The 20,982-nt window shown below is 44.0% G+C and overlaps 1 protein-coding gene across 2 annotated transcripts in view; it reads left to right on the plus strand.

The window, feature by feature from the left end:
* The window catches only part of LOC141129384 (granulocyte-macrophage colony-stimulating factor receptor subunit alpha-like), a 143,816-nt gene that overhangs the window by 66,032 nt on the left and 56,802 nt on the right, over window positions 1-20,982 (plus strand). The window contains exons 1-3 of one of the 2 annotated variants that reach the window (XM_073617394.1): window positions 426-656; window positions 14,071-14,161; window positions 16,098-16,246. In XM_073617394.1, coding sequence (XP_073473495.1) covers window positions 14,089-14,161; window positions 16,098-16,246 — 222 coding nt within the window. In that variant the 5' untranslated portion in view covers window positions 426-656; window positions 14,071-14,088. Of the gene's footprint in view, window positions 1-425; window positions 657-14,070; window positions 14,162-16,097; window positions 16,247-20,982 lie in introns of those variants that run through there. The other variant, XM_073617395.1, reaches the window with a different exon arrangement.

Genomic DNA, 20,982 nt, shown 5'->3' on the forward strand with positions numbered 1-20,982 from the left:
GGAGTATGCACAGTATGGAGTATGCACAGTATGGAGTATGCACATTATAAAGAAGTATGCACAGTATGGAGTATGCACAGTATGGAGTATGCACAGTATAAAGAAGTATGCACCGTATGGAGTATGCACAGTATGGAGTATGCACAGTATAAAGAAGTATGCACTGTATGGAGTATGCACAGTATGGAGTATGCACAGTATAAAGAAGTATGCACAGTATCTAGTGTGTATAGTATATAGGTGTATGCACAGTATAAAGGAGTATGCACAGTATGGAGTGTGTATAGTATAAAAGAGTATGCACAGTATAAAGGCGTATGCACAGTATGTAGCGTTACATTCACAGACATGAAATCCATAACACAGGCACGGTGCCAATTTATTTTTTTGTGTGTGGTGTAAATCCTCCCTGAAGTAGGAAAATATTAGTCTCCTCCCTCTCGCTGTAGAAATACTTCTCTCTAAACTAGGAAATGCTCTTCTCCTCTCTGAGATACATTGTCATAGAAATACTCCCTACAATCGGGATTGTCTTTGGTCTCCTCCCTTTATTATTATCCAGCCTGATCCCCGGGTCGGTCGTCACACCGGAGTTGCTCTGAATCTTCCCGGCCTGAACGTCGATCTCCGGGGAACCGAACGTCTGCACAACTCAGGTGAGGACAGAAGGACTCTCTCCATAGGAGTCTCTCCAAAGACTTTGTAACTGGCAGAAAAAAAAAAACTTTGACACGTTTTTTAAGCTTGAAAAATATTCTCCGCTGATCAGATTTAATGTTTCGGCGTTCGCTTCTTACGACAGATAGCGAGCTAAAAATAGCGCCGACGCTTCCTGTCCGTGTTTATAACAAGTTCTTTCCTAGAATGATGAATTGCTATCTGTTTTATTAGATAGTTTTATATCATTTGTATATAATTACTAAAACACATTTTTTGGTCTTCCTTGAGGGCCGGTTCACACCAGAGAAACGCAGTCCGGATGCTTTTCTGCATGCGCGTTTTTGATGCGGTTTTTTGGTGTGTATTTGTATGTAGTCCAAGTGCATTTTTCCCCCTTCTTTTTTCTTCACCTTTGGGGTCAGTTCACACCATAGATACGCGGTCCAGATGCGTTCCGGATGCTTTTCTGCATGCGCGTTTTTGGATGCTTTTTTTTGTACGTTTTTGATGCAGTCCAGTGCATTTTCCCCCTCTTCTTTTTTTTTTTTTTTTTTTTTTGAACCTTTTAGGATCAGGTCACACCATAGAAATGTAGTCCGGATGCGTTTCAGATGCTTTTCTGCATGCGTGTTTTTGACGCATTTTTGATGCGTTAGTGCGTTTTTGGTGAGCTTTTGATGCAGTCCAGTGCATTTTTCCCCCCTCTATTTTCTTAACCATTCCAGTGCATTTTTGGTGCGTTTTCCAGTACAGTCCAGTGCAGAAAAAAATGCTGCATGTTCTACTTTTTTTTTTTTTCTTTAACTGACCACACTGGTGTGAACTATGCCATTGAAAACCATATAACCTACTTTCCATGCGTTTTTTGATGCAGAACAAAAACGCACCGGACTGCATGTGGTGTGAACCGGCCCTAAATAAGGACATGTGTGTTCCTGGTGCGTTTTTGGTGCGTTTAGGTGCGTACCAGTGCGTTTTTGATGCGTTTTTCCAGTACAGTGCAGAAAAAAAATGCAGCATGTTCAACTTTTTTTTTTTCTGGAACGCCCTGGTGTGAACTATGCCATCGGAACACATATAATGGGCCAGTTCACATCCACATGCAGCCCAGTGCGTTTTTTTTTTCTGCATCAAAAATGCATGGAAAGCTGGTTATATGGGCAGGGCCATCTTTAATATTGATTGGACCCTGGGCAAAACTTTTCTTGGGCCCCCCCCCCCATGCAGTTTCGCTCTCCACCTTCTCTGAGACATACAATAAATAGAAGCTAGACTCAAAATCAGTTTACTGAATCAGATCGGGCAGCTATTACGGTTGGTTGCCAGAGGTTACAGTGTATCATTACGGCTTACTGACTGGTTGCTAGAGGTTACAGTGTATCATTACGGCTTACTGACTAGTTGCTAGAGGTTACAGTGTATCATTACCGCTTTCTGACTGGTTGCTAGAGGTTACAGTGTATCATTACGGCTTACTGACTGGTTGCTAGAGGTTACAGTGTATCATTACCACTTACTGACTGGTTGCTAGAGGTTACAGTGTATCATTACCGTTTATCGACTGTTGCTAGAGGTTACAGCACACACTACGACTCACTAATTAGTTGCTAGAGGTTACAGCACATGATTTCTGCTTGTTGATTGGTTGCTAGAGATTACTGTGGATATGACCTGAGGGGGGCATGATATACATGTCAATGCCGCCAGCCGCCCTATTCACATATGAATGCCGGTAATTTAATAGTAAACACAGGGTCTGCAGGTGAGTCATCTGTACACAACAATAGGGCAGAGCTGGGCAGCATTAGTAGCAGAACTTCATACTGAGATATTAGGACACAGCACGGGACTAAAACCTCAAGGGACAAGGGAATTTAAACCGGGATAGTTGGCAAATATGAGTTAGCTGCTATGGGCCCCACGACAATGACAGGGCCCAGGGCAGCTGCCCCTTTTGCCCCGCCTTAAAGACGGCCCTGTATATGGGTTTCCAATGGCATAATTCACACCAGTGCGGTCGGTTCCAGAAAAAAAGTGGAACATGCAGCATTTTTCCTGCAGCGGACTGTACTGGAACGCTGTAAAATGCATCAAAAACGCACCGGAATGCACATTTCCTTATTTAAGGTTAATAATAAAAAAAAAAAAGGTGAAAAAACGCACTAAACACATCAAATACACGCATGCAGAAAAGCATCTGGAACGCATCTGGACTGCGTTTCCAATTTTGTGAACTGGCCCTAACCTACTCTCCATGCGTTTTTGTTTTTTTTTTTTGCAGAAAAAAACCGCACTGGACTGCATGTGATGTGAATTGGCTCTGAAAGCGAAAAGCCAAAATATTTTATAGATTGCAGCTTACCAATCATTGGATGTGGTGGTTGCATTCGTTTTCCTTTTTTTTTTTTTTTTTTTTTTTTAGGGCCAGCTTACACCACATGCAGTCCAGTGTTTTTTTTTTTTCTCTGCATCAAAAAACGCATGGAAAGTAGGTTATATGGTTTCCAATTGCATAGATCACACCAGTGCTTACCGTTCCAGTAAAAAAAAAAAAGTAGAACAAGTGGCATTTTTCCTGCACTGGACTGTACTGGAACGCTGTAAAATGCATCAGAAATGCACTGAAATAGGTATCAAAAACGCATCAAAAACGCATCGGATCGCAGTACAGTGAAAAAAAAAAAAAAACAGGAAAAAGGAAAAAAACAAAAAGCAGCTGAAATGCATCAAAAAATGCATCATAAACACACTAACACACACCAAACACACACCAAAAGCGCATTAAAAGTGCACATTCAAAAACGCATCTGGAATGAATCTGGAGTGCGTTTTTGTGGTGTGAACCGGCCCTTAGGCTCCCCCCCCCCCCCCTTTGTTTTCACCTGGTGATCTGCCCAGTAACACAACTCCTGTATTAGAGCCCCCCCCCCCACTCTGGATGAAGGAGCACAGGGGGCGCAGCAGACAGCAGCATTGTCAGTCCGGGGGGAGGGGAGTGTTAAATGTATTAGCAGATTTAAATATACTAACAAATAGAAGCCAAACTCCAACTCACACTTTATAATCAATTACAGCAAATTGTTTTTTTTTCAGTTTTTTTTTTTTTTTTAAATAAAAGGGATAAAAGTTTTACAATAATAAATAAAAGATGATCGTTGTAAGCACCCCTGTCGGTGGTAAATGGTTTGCCTCATCCCTGTAAACTGATACATTTGCAGGAGAGCTTGTTCTTTTTTTTGAAAAACAACAGACTTGCTGGCTGGATCATCGGGTGAAAATAACAGAAAGGATTCCTAAAAAAAAAAAAAAAAAAAGAAAACGAATGCAGCCGTCACGTCACATCTAAGAATTGTCAAGTATGCTGAAGTATAATAAATGTTTGCTTTTGGGGTTAATACCGCTTTAAACTAGGTCCATTCATTTTATTTTATTTTTATGTTTTTTTATTTTTATTTTTTTAATATTACAGCAGATTTATATTAAACAGCACGCTGAGTAATGTGTAAGTGTAACATACGGGTATGCAGCATCTTTCATGTAGATCACAGTGCTCCAGAAGGACAGAGCCATCTTTATTTAGGCATCACCCAGAGTCGGCGTCTAACATTGCTGACTGAGATGCCGGCTCAGGGATGACACAGCCGTGTGAACACTGCGGCTTCCTACCTTGTAACTTACTAAAAAAAGTGTAACATTGCTGTCTGATCGGCGGGGGGGAGAAGAGACTGAGGAAGGGTGTCCTTCTGCCTGCAGCAGACTGATAACATCATCGCAGCCTAGGCCAAGTCACTGGACTGACTTCTGTGGTATGTTCTGGAGGACCGAGTTCCTTGGAACCCATCAGCAGATCATTACATCAAAGTTTAGTTTTTCTTCAGCAAGGACTTCCTTTTTGGGGGGTAAATTAGCCACATTCAGAGTTTATATTTCCAGAACAGCATCAGGATTGTCACTCAGAATTATGAAGATTACCTAATTAGATGCAGTTCCTTCTAGACCCGGGGTCTCCAATCAAAGGGCCAGTTTACTGTCCTTTAGACTTTACAGGGACCGGACTGCGGCCAGTGGGTGTCAGTGGGAGGAATAGTGCCCCATCATTGGTATCAGTGGGAGGAATAGTGCCCCATCATTGGTATCAGTGGGAGGAATAGTGCCCCATCATTGGTGTCAGTGGGAGGAATAGTGCCCCATCATTGGTGTCAGTGGGAGGAATAGTGCCCCATCATTGGTATCAGTGGGAGGAATAGTGCCCCATCATTGGTGTCAGTGGGAGGAATAGTGCCCCATCATTGGTGTCAGTGGGAGGAATAGTGCCCCATCATTGGTGTCAGTGGGAGGAATAGTGCCCCATCATTGGTGTCAGTGGGAGGAATAGTGCCCCATCATTGGTGTCAGTGGGAGTAATAGTGCCCCATCATTGGTATCAGTGGGAGGAATAGTGCCCCATCATTGGTGTCAGTGGGAGTAATAGTGCCCCATCATTGGTGTCAGTGGGAGGAATAGTGCCCCATCATTGGTGTCAGTGAGAGGAATAGTGCCCCATCATTGGTGTCAGTGGGAGGAATAGTGCCTCATCATTGGTATCAGTGGGAGGAATAGTGCCCCATCATTGGTATCAGTGGGAGGAATAGTGCCCCATCATTTGTGTCAGTGGGAGGAATAGTGCCCCATCATTGGTATCAGTGGGAGGAATAGTGCCCCATCATTGGTATCAGTGGGAGGAATAGTGCCCCACTGTTAACCCCTTGCCGCCAGCGCCTCCCAACCCTCTAAGGGGTTTAGGATGCAGAGAGGCGGGGTTTATGCTCATATGACCACTGTGATTGGCTTTCTGGAGCTTTCCAATAGCTGCCGGTAACTGTGTCGGGAGCACAGGGTGTGCCCTCTCGGCACAGCTGTATTTGCACAAATGCACGCAAATATGAGGCCACTATGTGTGAAGGGCCCACCCGCTGATAGGCCCCATATTTGCGTGGGGTCGGTGCCAAGAGGTCAGTGTCAGTGGGTGGAATAGTGCCCCATCATTGGTATCAGTGGGAGGAATAGTGCCCCATCATTGGTATCGTTGGGAAGACTAGTGTCCCATCAATGGTATCGTTGGGAGGAATAGTGCCCCATTATTGGTATCGTTGGGAGGAATAGTGCCCCATTATTGGTATCGTTGGGAGGAATAGTGCCCCAAGGGTCGGATAAAGGCAAGCAAAGGGCCTCATCTGGCTCCCGGGTGGCAGTTCGGAGACCCCTGTTCTCGGGGGTTGGGTTTCTAAAGCTCCAGTACTTGTTCCCCGTAGTAAAGGACTTCATCTCCACTCGATCATCGATCGCCGGCTGAGCTCAGGTTGGGTCTAGTAGATAATTGTAGGTTTGAATGCTGACCCTAAAGCAGGCCATACAGAAAGACAAGGGCTCCATTCCCCCATCAACACTGACTGTGTGAAATCCTAATGCAGTGCTATTGTGTTCTGCAAGCGGGGATTGTGGGGAGCTTTCCCTGCCAGCAGAACACAATGATTAGTGTTGGTGGCTTATAGCTGGTGGCACTAAGTGTTTGGGGAAAAAAAACAGACAGGCTGGTTGTACACAAGTTAATCGATGGAACCAGGGTGTCCATACATGAAGGGAAATAAGGCCAGTCCCTGCTGAACCAACTGAATTTTGATCCATGTATGTGCCTCGGGGTCCTCAGAGGGAAGTTCCAGGATTGATCACCAATATAGTGTCAAAATAAAAACTAAAAAGTAAAATAAAAAAAATGTAAAAATTTAAAGCGCCCCGTCCCGCCGAGCTCGCGTGTGCAGAAGCGAACGCCAACATAAGTCGCGCCCGCATATGAAAACGGCGTTCAACCCACACATGTGAGGTATCGCCGCGATCGTTAGAGCGAGAGCAATTTTGAAGCGCGACATGTTGGGTATCAATTTACTCGGCGTAACATTTATCTTTTACAATATAAAAAAATTGGGCTAACTTTACTGTTATTTTTTCATTCAAAAAAAGTGTATTTAAAAAAAAAAAAAAAAAAATTTTTATTTTATTTTTTTTTAAAAAGTATGCTTGTAAGACGGCCGCCCAAATACGGTGTGACAAGAAAGTATTGCAAAGACCGCCATTTTATTCTCTAGGGTGTTAGAAAAAAAAAAAAAATAAAAAAATATATATATATATATATATATATATAATATATGTGTGTGTGTGTATATATATATATGTGTATATATATATATGTGTGTGTGTGTATATATATATATGTGTATATATATATATGTGTGTGTGTGTATATATATATATATATGTGTATATATATATATATATATATATATATGTATGTATATATATATATATATATATATATATATATATAATGTTTGGGGGTTCTAAGTAATTTTCTAGAAAAAAAAAAGTGTCACTCACTAACTAACTGCACTCACAAATGCCCAAAATAAAATAAACAATATATATATATTTTTACGTAAATGGAGGTGTAAGAAGTATATACAGTGTAAGCAACCTTCCATGGAAGCTGAAACTAGCCCGAAGGAAATGACTTCATCGTTTCTGTGGCATTTAAGAACATGACTGGTGTATTGCAGACTTACCGGCTGCCGTGACCCAACTTAATACCACATCACCCACTTCATGTGAATAAGACACAAAACTTTTAACCACTTCAGCCCCGGACCATTTGGCTGCCCAGAGACCACCAGAGCACTTTTTGTGATTCGGCACTGCGTCGCTTTAACTGACAATTGCGGCCGTCGTGCGACGTTGCACCCAAACAAAATTGATGTCCTTTTTTTTCCCCACAAATAGAGTTTTCTTTTGGTGGTATTTGATCACCTCTGCGGTTTTTATTTTTTGCGCTATAAACAAAAAAAAGAGCAACAATTTTGAAAAAAAAAAACACAATATTTTTTACTTTTTTGCTATAATAAATATCCCCCAAAAATATATATATAAAAAGATATTTTTTTCCCTCAGTTTGGGCCGATATGTATTCTTCTACATATTTTTGTAAAAAAAAAAATAAAAATCGCAATAAGCGTATGTTAATTGGTTTGCGCAAAAGTTATAGCGTCTACAAAATAGAGGATAGTTTTATGGCTTTTTTATTATTAATTTTTTTTTTTTTTTATTAGTAATTAGACATGTGCGATTAGTTTCGTACAAATCGAAAACTCGTACGAATTTCCGGAAATTCGTACATTCGGGAGAAGCGAAATACGAATTGCTATGCTTCCGAATCTCAGATCCAAATTCCTAACGAACATTTGTAATTGTGACGAAAAGTTAACAAACCTAAAAGTTAAGAACCCCAGGAAGTCAGCACAGCAACAGGGATGGTGGGAGCCCCTCATAATGAGCACAGCACAGGGATGGTGGGAGCCCCTCATAATGAGCACAGCACAGGGATGGTGGGAGCCCCTCATAATGATCACAGTACAGGGATGGTGGGGGCCCCTCATAATGATCACAGTACAGGGATGGTGGGAGCCTCTCATAATGATCACAGCACAGGGATGGTGGGAGCCCCTCATAATGAGCACAGCACAGGGATGGTGGGAGCCCCTCATAATGATCACAGTACAGGGATGGTGGGAGCCTCTCATAATGATCACAGCACAGGGATGGTGGGAGCCCCTCATAATGATCACAGCACAGGGATGGTGGGAGCCCCTCATAATGATCACAGTACAGGGATGGTGGGAGCCTCTCATAATGATCACAGCACAGGGATGGTGGGAGCCCCTCATAATGAGCACAGCACAGGGATGGTGGGAGCCCCTCATAATGAGCACAGCACAGGGATGGTGGGAGCCCCTCATAATGAGCACAGCACAGGGATGGTGGGAGCCCCTCATAATGAGCACAGCACAGGGATGGTGGGAGCCCCTCATAATGATACATTCATCATAACGAACATTTGTAATTGTTACAAAAAGTTAACGAACCTAATGAAAATTCGTATTTCGTGCAAAATTTCGGACACGAATTACGAAATACGAATTAATTCTAATACGAAATGGAACTAAACGAATTTATTGACGGCGCACATGTCTACTAGTAATGGCGGCGATCTGCAATTTTTATCGGGACTGCGACATTGCGGCGGACACTTTGGACAATTTTAAACGCATTTTTGGGACCATTGTAATTTTTTACAGCGATCAGTGCTATAAAATTGCATTGATTACTGTAAATTTTGACCATGACCACCTTCAAAACCCTGAGACCCCTGCCCGCTGCTATGACCCCAACGACCCCCCCCCCACCACCACCACCACCACCTTTACAAAACAACTTAGCAAAACCCACACTACCCAGGACAACCAAAACGGTGAAGGCAATAAAAAAAGATGACAGATCCCAGGACCCTCCATCAACCTACCCAAGCTGACCGGAGTTAAGTCAACCTGAGGGGAAAGAGTCAACCAGAGAGGCTAGAGTCATGGGAAGAACAAAATAAAAACCGCGAGGGAGGGAGTTAAAATTTGCTTGCTCTGCCTGGCTCCAACTGACCCTGGTAAACTCCCCCTCGCTGCCTAGACCAGTGATGGTGAACTTTGGCACCCTAGATGTTTTGGAGCTACATTTCCCATGATGCTCATGCACTCTGCAGTGTAGTTGAGCATCATAGGGAATGTAGCTCCAAAACATCTGGGGTGCCAAGGTTCGCCATCACTGGCCTGGACCACCGTTGGCCCCACCCTAACCCAGATTGCTCCACCCTACCACGCCTTACTGTTCTCCAAAAGCTGAGGCCAGAAATTATTGAAATATTTGTTTCTAATCTGCCTAACTATAGCCTGCACTGCACCCCCAGTCATGTAGGCCTTCCACTTAATGCTGGGCATATCATTACAGCATAGCTCCCAACCGTCCCTGATTTTGAGGGACTGTCCCTGATTTGGAGCAATGTCCCTCTGTCCCTCTTTCCTCCTCATTTCTACCTCATTTTGGTCTGATCTGTATAGTTGTAGATAAAATGCACTTCTTACACAAATGAGCGGAAGTTCCACTTTTGGGTGGAAATCTGCTTTAAGGTGCAAAAAATACCGTATATGGCCAAAAGGGGGACACGTCACGATCCCATCTGCCTGTATGGCCAAAATGACGTGGGCCCCCTCTCTATATTAATGAGTTTCCAGTGAAATTTGCTAGTAATACTGCAGAATACAAAGACATTTTAGACTTCCAACCAACAGTTTGAGGAAGGTCCTTTTCTGTTCGAGCATGACTGTGCTCCTGTCTCAAAGCCAGCTCCATAAAGACATGTTTCGATAGGTTTGTTGTGGAAGATCTTAAAGGGGTTGTAAACCCTCAAGGTTTTTCATCCTAATGCAAGAGGAGGAGCCAGGAGCGCCGCTGAGGGACCCCAGAAGAGGAGGATCGGGGCCACTCTGTGCAAAGCCAACTGCACAGAAGTAGGTAAGTATGACATGTTTGTTTAAAAAAAATAAATAAAAATAAAAATGTACCTTTAGATATCCTTTAAGTGGTCTCCATGAAGTCCTGACCTCAACCCTACGGAATGCTTTTGGCATTAATTGGAACCCTGAATGCAAGTCAGGTCTTCTCATTCAACATCTGTACCTGGACCTGATAAATGCTATTTTGTTACATGGATATGTTATCTGAATTTGTTTGCATTACCACTTGACAACTTTTGTATGTTATCCTCTTAATGTTGGAGGACTTGTGGTTGAGTAGGTGCAAGCATGGTGTGGCAGGCAGTAAACACAGAGTTCCGAATCATGCCCACCATGTCATGTGTTGTACCCATTATGTCATGTGCAGTACCCACCATATAATGTGCTGTGCCCACCATGTAATGTGATGTGTCGTGTTGTGCCCACCATGTAATGTGCTGTGCAGTGCCCACCATGTCACGTGCCATGATGTGCATGTGCTGTGCTCTCCATGTAATGTGCTGTTTCCAGTCTTCTGAGAAGGCCTACCACAGGATTTTTGAGAGTGTCTGGGGTAATATGAGCCCATTCAGCCAACATAGCATTTGGGTTTCAATATGTGTATTGGTTTTCCAAGAATATAAATTACAAAAACAAAGTAGGTCACAATGTAGGCAGGTGCAGTGTTTATTCTTTACTGCAGGTGGTGTTCGACCATAACCACAATGCCGATGGGGAGGAAGTCGGGAGGAACTTGGTTCCTCTATGGTTTCCTCAGTCACTGGGAGGCAGCTATCCCATTGGATGCCGGTACCCCATGTGGTTTTTAGCAGTCATCTTGGGTCAGCCAGGGTCTACATAAGACCCACCGTTTAATGTGCTGTTCCCACCATATAATGTGGTGTGGTATGCCCAGTATGAGCCGTGCTGTGCCCACCATGTCATGTGTTGTGTCCACTATACAATGTGCTGTATCCTCCACGTAATGTGTTGTGGCCACCATGTAATGTACTGTGCTATTACCCCCCCCCCCCATGTAATGTAAAAATTGTTTGAGTTTTCAATTTATTTGTTTTTATAAAAACGCCCACCAAAATCCTCAGCACCACGCCCTTGATGCTCTTAATCCAGCACTGGTCCATAGAACATTGTACTGTAACAGCCAAATCAACAGTGCAAACAGGCAGATAATCAGTGGACAGGAGACCCCTAGATGCCAAAAGCGCATGTCAAGAGGAGAGAAGTGTGGCTTGGCCGGACCAACCCAAAGGGAGACTTCCTGTAGAAGTTAGACGTAGGCCCTGCTCTCTCCCTACTCCATTGGAACCTTTCCCTAATCACTTCCACTGTCCTGACAGATGGAGTTCCTGTCCCTATGCTGTCCACTCGCCAAAAGTGCACTAACCTGGGAGTCAGGGTCTTATGTAGGCCCTGGCTGACCCAAGATGACTGCTAAAAACCACATGGGGCACCGGCATCCAATGAGATGGCTTCCTCCCAGTGACTGAGGAAACCATAGAGGAACCGAGTTCCTCCCGACTTCCTCCCCATCGGCATTGTAGTTATGGTTGATCACCACCTGCAGTAAAGAATAAACACTGCACCTGCCTACATTGTGACCTACTTTGTTTTTGTAATTTATATTCTTGGAAAAACCAATACACATATTGAAACCTAAATGCTACGTTGGCTGAATGGGCTCATATTACCCCAGACACCCTCAAAAATCCTGTAGTAGGCCTTCTCAGAAGACTGGAAGCTGTCATAGCTCTGAAGGGAAAAGGAACATTTCACAATAATACCCATGATTTTGAAATGGGATATCCAAGAAGCTCATGTGCTGATGGTGTGGTCAAGGATAAACACTCTTTTGGCTATAGTAGTTATCGAAACATGTCAATAAGTACAGTGCCTTGAAAAAATATGCACGCCCCTTGAAATTTTTCTAATTTTGTCATGTTGCATCCAAAAACATAAATGTATTTTACTGTGATAGACCAACACAAAGTGGCACATAATTATGAAGTGGAAGGAAAACTTTTTACAAAGAAAAATGTGAAAAGTGTGGGGGGCATTTGTATTCGGCCCCCTTTACTATGATACCCCTAACTAAAATCTAGTGGAACCAATTGCCTTCAGAAGTAACCTAATTACTAAAGAGAGTCCACCTGTGTGTAATTTAATCTCAGTATAAATACAGCTGTTCTGTGAAGCCCTCAGAGGTTTGGTAGAGAACTTTAATGAAAAAAAACGCATCATGAAGGCCAAAGAACACACCAGACAGGTCAGGGATAAAGTTGTGGAGAAATTTAAAGCAGGGTTATGTTATAAAAAAATATCCTAAGAAGCTTTGAACATCTCACGGAGCTCTGTTCAATCCATCATCCAAAAATGGAAAGAGTATGGCACAACTGCAAACCTACCAAGACATGCCCGTCCACCTAAACTGACAGGCTGGGCAAGGAGAGCATCAATTAGAGAAGCAGCTAAGAGGTCCATGGTAACTCTGGAGGAGCTGCAGAGATCCACAGCTCAGGTGGGAGAAACTGTCCACAGGACAGCTATTAGTCATGCTCTCCACAAATCTGGCCTTTATGGAAGAGTGACAAAAAGAAGAAAGCCATTGTTGAAAGAAAGCCATAAGAAGTCCCGTTTGGAGTTTGTGAGAAGCCATGTGGGGGACACAGCAAACATGTGGAAGAAAATGCTCTGGTCAGATGAGACCAAAATTTAACTTTTTGGCCAAAAAGCAAAACGTTATGTGTGGCGGAAAACTAATGCCGCGTACACACGGTCGGACTTTTCGTCTACAAAAGTCCGACAGCCTGTCCGACAGACTTCCGACGTACCTTCGGCGGACTTGCGGCAGACTTTCTTACGAACGGACTTGCCTACACACGACCACACAAAAGTCCGACGGATTCGTACGTGATGACGTACACCGGACTAAAATAAGGAAGTTCATAGCCAGTAGCCAATAGCTGCCCTAGCATGGGTTTTTGTCCGTCGGACTAGCACACAGACGAGCGGATTTCGGGGTCCGTCGTACTTACGACGTAAAGATTTGAAGCATGTTTCAAATCTAAAGTCCGTCGGATTTGAGGCTAAAAAAGTCCGTTGAAAGTCCGGAGAAGCCCACACACGATCGGATTACCAGCCAGCTTTAGTCCGTCAGCGTCCGTTGGACTTTTGTAGACGAAAAGTCCGACCGTGTGTACGCGGCATTACACTGCACATCACCCTGAACACACCATCCCCACCGTGAAACATGGTGGTGGCAGCATCATGTGGTGGGGATGCTTTTCTTCAGCAGGGACAGGGAAGCTGGTCAGAGTTGATGGGAAGATGGATGGAACCAAATCCAGGGCAATCTTAGAAGAAAACCTGTTAGAGTCTGCAAAAGACTTGAGACTGAGGCGGAGGTTCACCTTCCAGCAGGACAACGACCCTAAACATACAGCCAGATCTACAATGGAATAGTTTAGATCAAAGCATATTCATGTGTTAGAATGGCCCAGTCAAAGTCCAGACCTAAATCCAATTGAGAATCTGTGGCAAGACTTGGAAATTGCTGTTCACAGATGCTCTCCATCCAATCTGACAGAGCTTGAGATATTTTGCAAGAAGAATGGGCAAAAATGTCCCTCTCTAGATGCAAAGTTGGTAGAGACATCCCCAAAAAGACTGTAATTGCAGTGAAAGGCGGTTCTACAAAGTATTGACTCCGGGGGGGGCGCCATACAAATGTACCCCACACTTTTCACATATTTATTTGTAAAAAATCTTTAAAAACCATTTATCATTTTCCTTCCACTTTACAATGATGTGCCACTTTGTGTTGGTCTATCACGTAGGATCCCAATAAAGTACGTTTATGTTTTCGGTTGTAACGTGACAAAATGTGGAAAATTTCAAGAGGGTATGAAAACTTTTTCAAGGCACTGTACGCAAAGTTTTATATATCGTTTTTACATGCATTATCTTTCTATCACAAAACAAACAGATAAAAGATCCAAATCGCATGAAAATGGAGCAACCGTCCTATCTGCTCGTTCTGATCTCTTCGTGGTTTTTGCTCGCACCGACCCTCTCTGGTAAGTTTTTACTATACTAACTGTCTTAACTTTGTACGTTTTTTTTAAGCTGATGATATATACAAGATAACAGGGGTGGGCCCTCAAAGCCAGCAAGGCCTTCTCTGCTGGCCCCTTGGGGCACTATTCCTCTCAAAGACACCAATGATGGGCCACCATTCCTCTCACTGAAAACTTCATAATATAAAAGTCCAAAAGTGACAAAAAATAAAGTCCCACAGTGTGTATAATGAAGATGAGAAAGACTTGACAACAATAATCACGAAAATATTTCTCAAATGGCGCTCAAGTGACCAATCTCCAACATCAATTCAAAACTTAGCAGAGCAAATGGCTACCATTACAGCAGCACGTAAGTACGAATACCATCCAACAGGAATCAATGTAGAGACTCACTCCCAGTGGCACCTCCTGATGTACTCCAGCTAGGGATAAATAAAGCTCGCCAAAAGCCCAAAGGAATTTCTCATAGTGGTTTATTAACAAAACGAGTAAAACAGCATAAAACCAGAGCAAATAATCCAGTTAACTCACATGTACAGCCGCTGCCAACCCAGGATCACGCAGCGGCATGACCTCAGTACCAGAATCTCCATCCGACGCGTTTTGTCCAACGGGATGTTATCAAGGGGTCATCTGGTCTTGACATCTGCTCTTATTTATAAGATTAATGCACCCATTGGTAGGTGTAAAGTATTCCCAATTAGACCGCCGCCACCGGAAATGGTATGGCAGCCATCTTGACCGGAGACCCAGAAATAGCTTGACGGCCATGTTTAAATTAAACCGGAAATGGCTTGGTGGCCATATTTGTGTAGAACTGGAAATAGTAAAACAGCCATATTTGTTTAGACCAGAAGTAGATACCCTTCTGTTGACACCAATGATGGGGACCATTCCTCTCATTGACACCAATGATGAGGCACTATTCTTTCCACTGACACCAATGATGGGGCACCATTCATCCCACTGACACCAACGATGGGACACCATTCCTCCCACTGACACCAACAATGGGGCACCATTCCTCCCACTGACACCAACAATGGGGCACTATTCCTCCCACTGACACCAACAATGGGGCACTATTCCTCCCACTGACACCAATGATGGGGCACCATTCCTCCCACTGCTACCAATGATGGGAAACTATTCCTCCCACTGACACCAATGATGGAGAACCATTCCTCCATCTGACACCAATGATGGGGCACCATTCCTCCCACTGACTACAACAATGGGGCACTATTGCTCCCACTGACAGCAGTGATGGGGCACCATTCCTCCCACTGACAGCAATGGTAGGGCACTATTCATCCTCCTACTGACCACAGGCGTATACAACAGCGTGTTCCAGTTCCTGCCAATATCCATCAACTTCGCACAGCCATTGAAGAGGAATGGACCAACATTCACACAAATCAACAACCTGATCAACTCTATGCGAAGGAGGCAAATGGTGGTCACACCAGATACTGACTGGTTTTCGGATCCCCTGGACACCCCCCCCCCCCCCCCCCCCAATACAGTAAAACTGCACATTTTAGTGTGGCCAGCCTAGGGCACACCTGTGCAATAATCATGCTGTCTAATCAGCATCTGGATATGCCACACCTGTGAGGTGGATGGATTATCTCGGCAAAGGAGAAGTGCTCACTAATACAGATTTAGACAGATTTGTGAACGGTATTGGAGAGAAATAGGCCTTTTGTGTACATGGAAAAAGTCGTAGATCTTTGCGTTCAGCTCCCAATAAAATGGGGGCCAACACAAAAGTGTTGCTGTTTTTATAATTTTGCTCAGTGTATATATAATGTTTGGGGGTCCTGCAGTAAATTTTCTTGCAAAAAATAATATTTTTTTTACATATAGGAGAGGAATGCCAGAATAGGGCCTGGTACAGAAATGGTTAAAATACCTTTTTATTTTCTTTTAGAGAAAGAGATTTCCCTCCTACCTACAAATATGAAGATACATTTATACCCAGGATTCCTCAATATCACATGGGACTGCAACATAACCGAATCTATGAAGAACTATAAATACGAAATAAATTTGCAGAATAAAACTTTTAGAGATCTCAATGTAAGCATGACAAAATGAAAATGTATGTATTTATTTATTTTGATCATCAATAATGGATGCTTGGAAAAGACCTCCTGCAGAGGAAATGAGTCAACCAATATTTGTGGGTCTATTTATAAAAAAAATGTGTTGATCAAATATGACAAGCATCCGCCTATCCTTGACAAAGTCCGACCTCATTTTGCTTGATTTAAAAAAAAAAATAGCCAAAAAAACAATAATAAATGTCATTTTCTGCTTGTGTGATTGGCTCACTGATTTTCCCAGAAGTCTGCACCGAGCTACAAGTCCGATTTTGGACATCCCCTGCAACCAAAAATGTCATTTTTTGGGTGAGATACTCTATGAGTGAAATCATGTCTAAAGGGATGCAGGCCCTGCCACTATTTCTTTCAGCATACCAAAAGGTAGGAATCTGCAACAAAAAGTTTATTAGAATCCATGCAGTATACACGGAATATTTTTTTCTCAACAAAAGTGGAGTTACGCTTTAAAAACAGCAATTTCCTGTGTTTGTCAACGCCATCTAGTGGACATAATGCAGTATTTTTCTTGAAAAACCTTAATAAGAAAAAAATACTGCATTGTGGCCCCTAGATGTCACAAAAAATCATAAGAAATCACTGTATTAGGCAAAATCTGATGAGAATTTGTCAAGGAAGGGTGACTGCTTGTCACCAGGGATGAGCCGAACACCCCCGCCCCCCCCCCCCGGTTCGGTTCGCACCAGAACATGCGAACAGGCAAAAAATTTGTTCGAACACCGTTAAAGTCTATGGGACTCGAACATGAATAATCAAAAGTGCTAATTTTAAAGGCTTATATGCAAGTTATTGTCATAAAAAGTGTTTGGGGACCTGGGTCCTGCCCCAGGGGACATGTATCAATGCAAAAAAAAGTTTTAAAAATGGCCGTGATTTTAATAATGCTTAAACTGAAACAATAAAAGTGTAATATTCCTTTAAATTTCGTACCTGGGGGGTGTCTATAGTATGCCTGTAAAGGGGCGCATGTTTCCCACGTTTAGAACAGTCTGATAGCAAAATGACATTTCAAAGGAAAAAAAGTCATTTAAAACTACTCTCGGCAATTAATTAATTTTAGGTCCGACAATACACATAAAAGTTCATTGATAAAAACGGCATGGGATTTCCCCACACCGGAACCCCGAACCAAAATTTTTTAAAAAATGGCATGGGGGTCCCCCTAAATTCCATACCAGGCCCTTCAGGTCTGGTATGGGTATTAAGGGGAACCCTTCACCAAAATTTTTTTTAAAAATGGCATGGGGGTCCCCCTCATCCGTACCAGACCCTTCAGGAAGGCAGAGCTCCTCTGGACTGGACGGCTTAAGTAGGCAGGACTGACGAGCAGGATCATCAACAGCTGAGTAACTGTGGAGAGAGACGGGAGCTGGCAATTAGCCGACAGCTGAGCAGCCAGCTCAGAGAAGGAAGGGCTGAGCCCAGCCCTGACCCCTAAAATCCCAGGACAATACAAATTCCCCCAAAGGACCCCTTTTTGGGAAGTAGACAGTCCAAGGTATTTAGTAGGAGACATGGCGAGGATTTGAAGTTGTAAATATTATATTATTATTATTATAATACAGGATTTACATAATGCCAACACAGTGTTTTATAACATGAGGGCATTTAGTATAATTACAGTACAATTTAAATCAGAGGGCCCTGCTCTTTGGAGCTTACCGTTTTTTCTTTATACAATTTTTTGGAAAATAAAACATTAAATAAAATGTGTTTTTTTTTTCAGAAACTTGTCATTTTAACAAGTTATTTCTCACACACAGCAAAGGCATACTTATAATTACATACCAAATCTCAAGTTTGGGGATACCACATGTGTGAGACTTTTTCACAGCCCAGATGCATAGAGAGACCCAAAATACAAGGACTACCTTTGGGCTTTCAAGGAACATAAGGAAAAACAGGAAAGGAAAAAGAATAGGGGGAAGACGTGACCCTAAAAAAAGGGGGGACAACAAAACCCCTTACTCTGCCAAAAGCAAAGGGACTTTAAATGTGCCAAAACAATGGGACAAACAACAGGAAGAATCTAAGCTTCATAAAAAAAAACTATTTTTATTATGAAATTCTTTATAAAACATAATGACATCAATTTAAAACTAAATTAGCAGAGTATACTGATTACATTGAGCGGGTAGCTATTTGTTTGAAAACGTTTTGCATCGAAGCGTATTGAACCGACGTGTTTCCCAAGGAATTGCTTCTTCAGGGTTCACGCTTAATGATGAATGGCTTCAAAACATAAAAAAACGCTCAAAAACAGAGTAAAATATGACAATTCAATACGTACAAAAAAACCCCAAAACATTATTTATTACATCATTGAAAAGTTATGCAATAAAATACCATACAGGAGGGGCAAAAAAAAAGGGGGAGAAGGGAGAGGAGCCAGAGAGCAGGAACCTCAAGGGGGGAACATAAAATAAACCCAGCCCAGATGAATATAGGGACCCAAAATTCAAGGAGCACCTTCTGCTCTCAACAAACATTGTGACAGTAGGAGTGTGGTTGGATTCTGGAAAATATGTTGTTGGAGGCACCTGAAGCCCTGACCCTCTCTCCCTGTGATCCTGGAAAAAATAAACATCTGGAAAAGACAAGAGTGATTGGCACCCAAAGTTATTCCAATCTTTCACTGTGTCCATGGATCCACCCCAAGGCATGGCCAGATTGGCCTACAGGGATAGCAGGAAATTTCCCGGTAGATCGTCTGACTTGGGTTTGCTTTGCAGGGCCAATCCTGGGTGCCCAGGCACCGTGAGCTGAGGCGGGGGGGTGCCCAGGCCGACCCTTGGGTCGCCTTGAAGGGGAGGGGGGGGGGGGCAAGCGCTGTCGGATTACACAGAGCCGGGATCTCCTGCTTACCCAGGGGCCACTGTCATAGTCCCACTTCCTGGACTGGCTCCTATGATGGACAGCACACTGGTCCAATGCTGGGACGTGTGATATCTATCATAGGAGCCTGTCCAGGAGGTGGGACTTAGTATGACAGCGGACGCTGGGTAAACGGGAGATCCCCGCTCTGTGTAATCCAGCGACTCTCCTCTCTCTTAAACCCCCTGCACTGGTAAAGCTGCGCTGATGGGCACTGATCAGGCTGCATTGATGGGCACTGGTGAGGTTGCATTGATGGGCACTGGTGAGGCTGCATTGATGGGCACTGATCAGGCTGCATTGATGGCAACGGTGAGGCTGCATTGATGGGCACCGATGAGACTGCACTGATGGGCACTGGTGAGGCTGCACTTGATGGGCACTGGTGAGGCTGCACTGGATGGGCACTGGTGAGGCTGCATTGGATGGGCACTGGTGAGGCTGCATTGATGGGCACTGATCAGGCTGCATTGATGGGCACTGATCAGGCTGCATTGATGTGCACTGGTGAGGCTGCATTGATGGGCACTGGTGAGGCTGCAGTGATGGGCACAGTGAAGCTGCAGTGATGGGCACAGTGAGGCTGCATTGGATGGGCACAGTGAGGCTGCATTGATGGGCACTAGTGAGGCTGCATGGATGGTCACAATGAGGCTGCATTGGATGGGCACTGGTGAGGCTGCATTAATGGGCACTGATGAAGCTGCATTGATGGGCACCGGTGAGGCTGCATTGATGGGCACTGGTGAGGCTGCATTGATGGGCACTGGTGAGGCTGCAGTGATGGGCACAGTGAGGCTGCATTGGATGGGCACTGGTGAGGCTGCATTGAATGGGCACTGGTGAGGCTGCATTGATGGGCACTGATGAAGCTGCATTGATGGGCACCGGTGAGGCTGCATTGATGGGCACTGGTGAGGCTGCATTGATGGGCACTGGTGAGGCTGCAGTGATGGGCACAGTGAGGCTGCATTGGATGGGCACTGGTGAGGCTGCATTGAATGGGCACTGGTGAGGCTGCATTGATGGGCCCTGATCAGGCTGCATTGATATGCACTGGTGAGGCTGCATTGATGGGCACTGGTGAGGCTGCAGTGATGGGCACAGTGAAGCTGCAGTGATGGGCACAGTGAGGCTGCATTGGATGGTCACAATGAGGCTGCATTGGATGGGCACTAGTGAGGCTGCATGGATGGTCACAATGAGGCTGCATTGGATGGGCACTGGTGAGGCTGCATTGATGGGCACTGGTGAGGCTGCATTGATGGGCACTGGTGAAGCTGCATTGATGGGCACCGGTGAGGCTGCATTGATGGACACTGGTGAGGCTGCATTGATGGGCACTGATCAGGCTGCATTGATGGGCACTGATCAGGCTGCATTGATGGGCACTGATGGGGCTGCACTAATGGGAACTGGTTGGGCTGCACTCATGGACAATGGTGAGGCTGCACTCATGGACAATGGTGAGGCTGCACTTATGGGCACTGGTAAGTATAATACACTCTTCAAATGTGCTTTAAAATGCATGTTTTCCCTTATATGAACAGGAAAATAATGACATTATCCTGTTGTGCTGGTATAATAATCCTATGGGGCTGGCATGAAATTATTTCCAGGGCTGGTTTTTATCCCCAGTCCGGCCCTGCCCCAGGGTAATGTCAGCCTGCCCCGGCACTGTTTTTTTTTAATTTCCGCTGGGGTGATTGCATTTGGACTGAACACTGAGCTCATCCCTACCTATAAACTGTTGTATGTGAGCGTGTTGGCCTTTCATTTTTAGTTCTCCCCTCTTTATATATAAACCCTTTTTCGCCA

The sequence above is a fragment of the Aquarana catesbeiana genome, linkage group LG02 (genome assembly GCF_042186555.1).
Source record: "Aquarana catesbeiana isolate 2022-GZ linkage group LG02, ASM4218655v1, whole genome shotgun sequence".
NCBI classification, from domain to species: domain Eukaryota; kingdom Metazoa; phylum Chordata; class Amphibia; order Anura; family Ranidae; genus Aquarana; species Aquarana catesbeiana.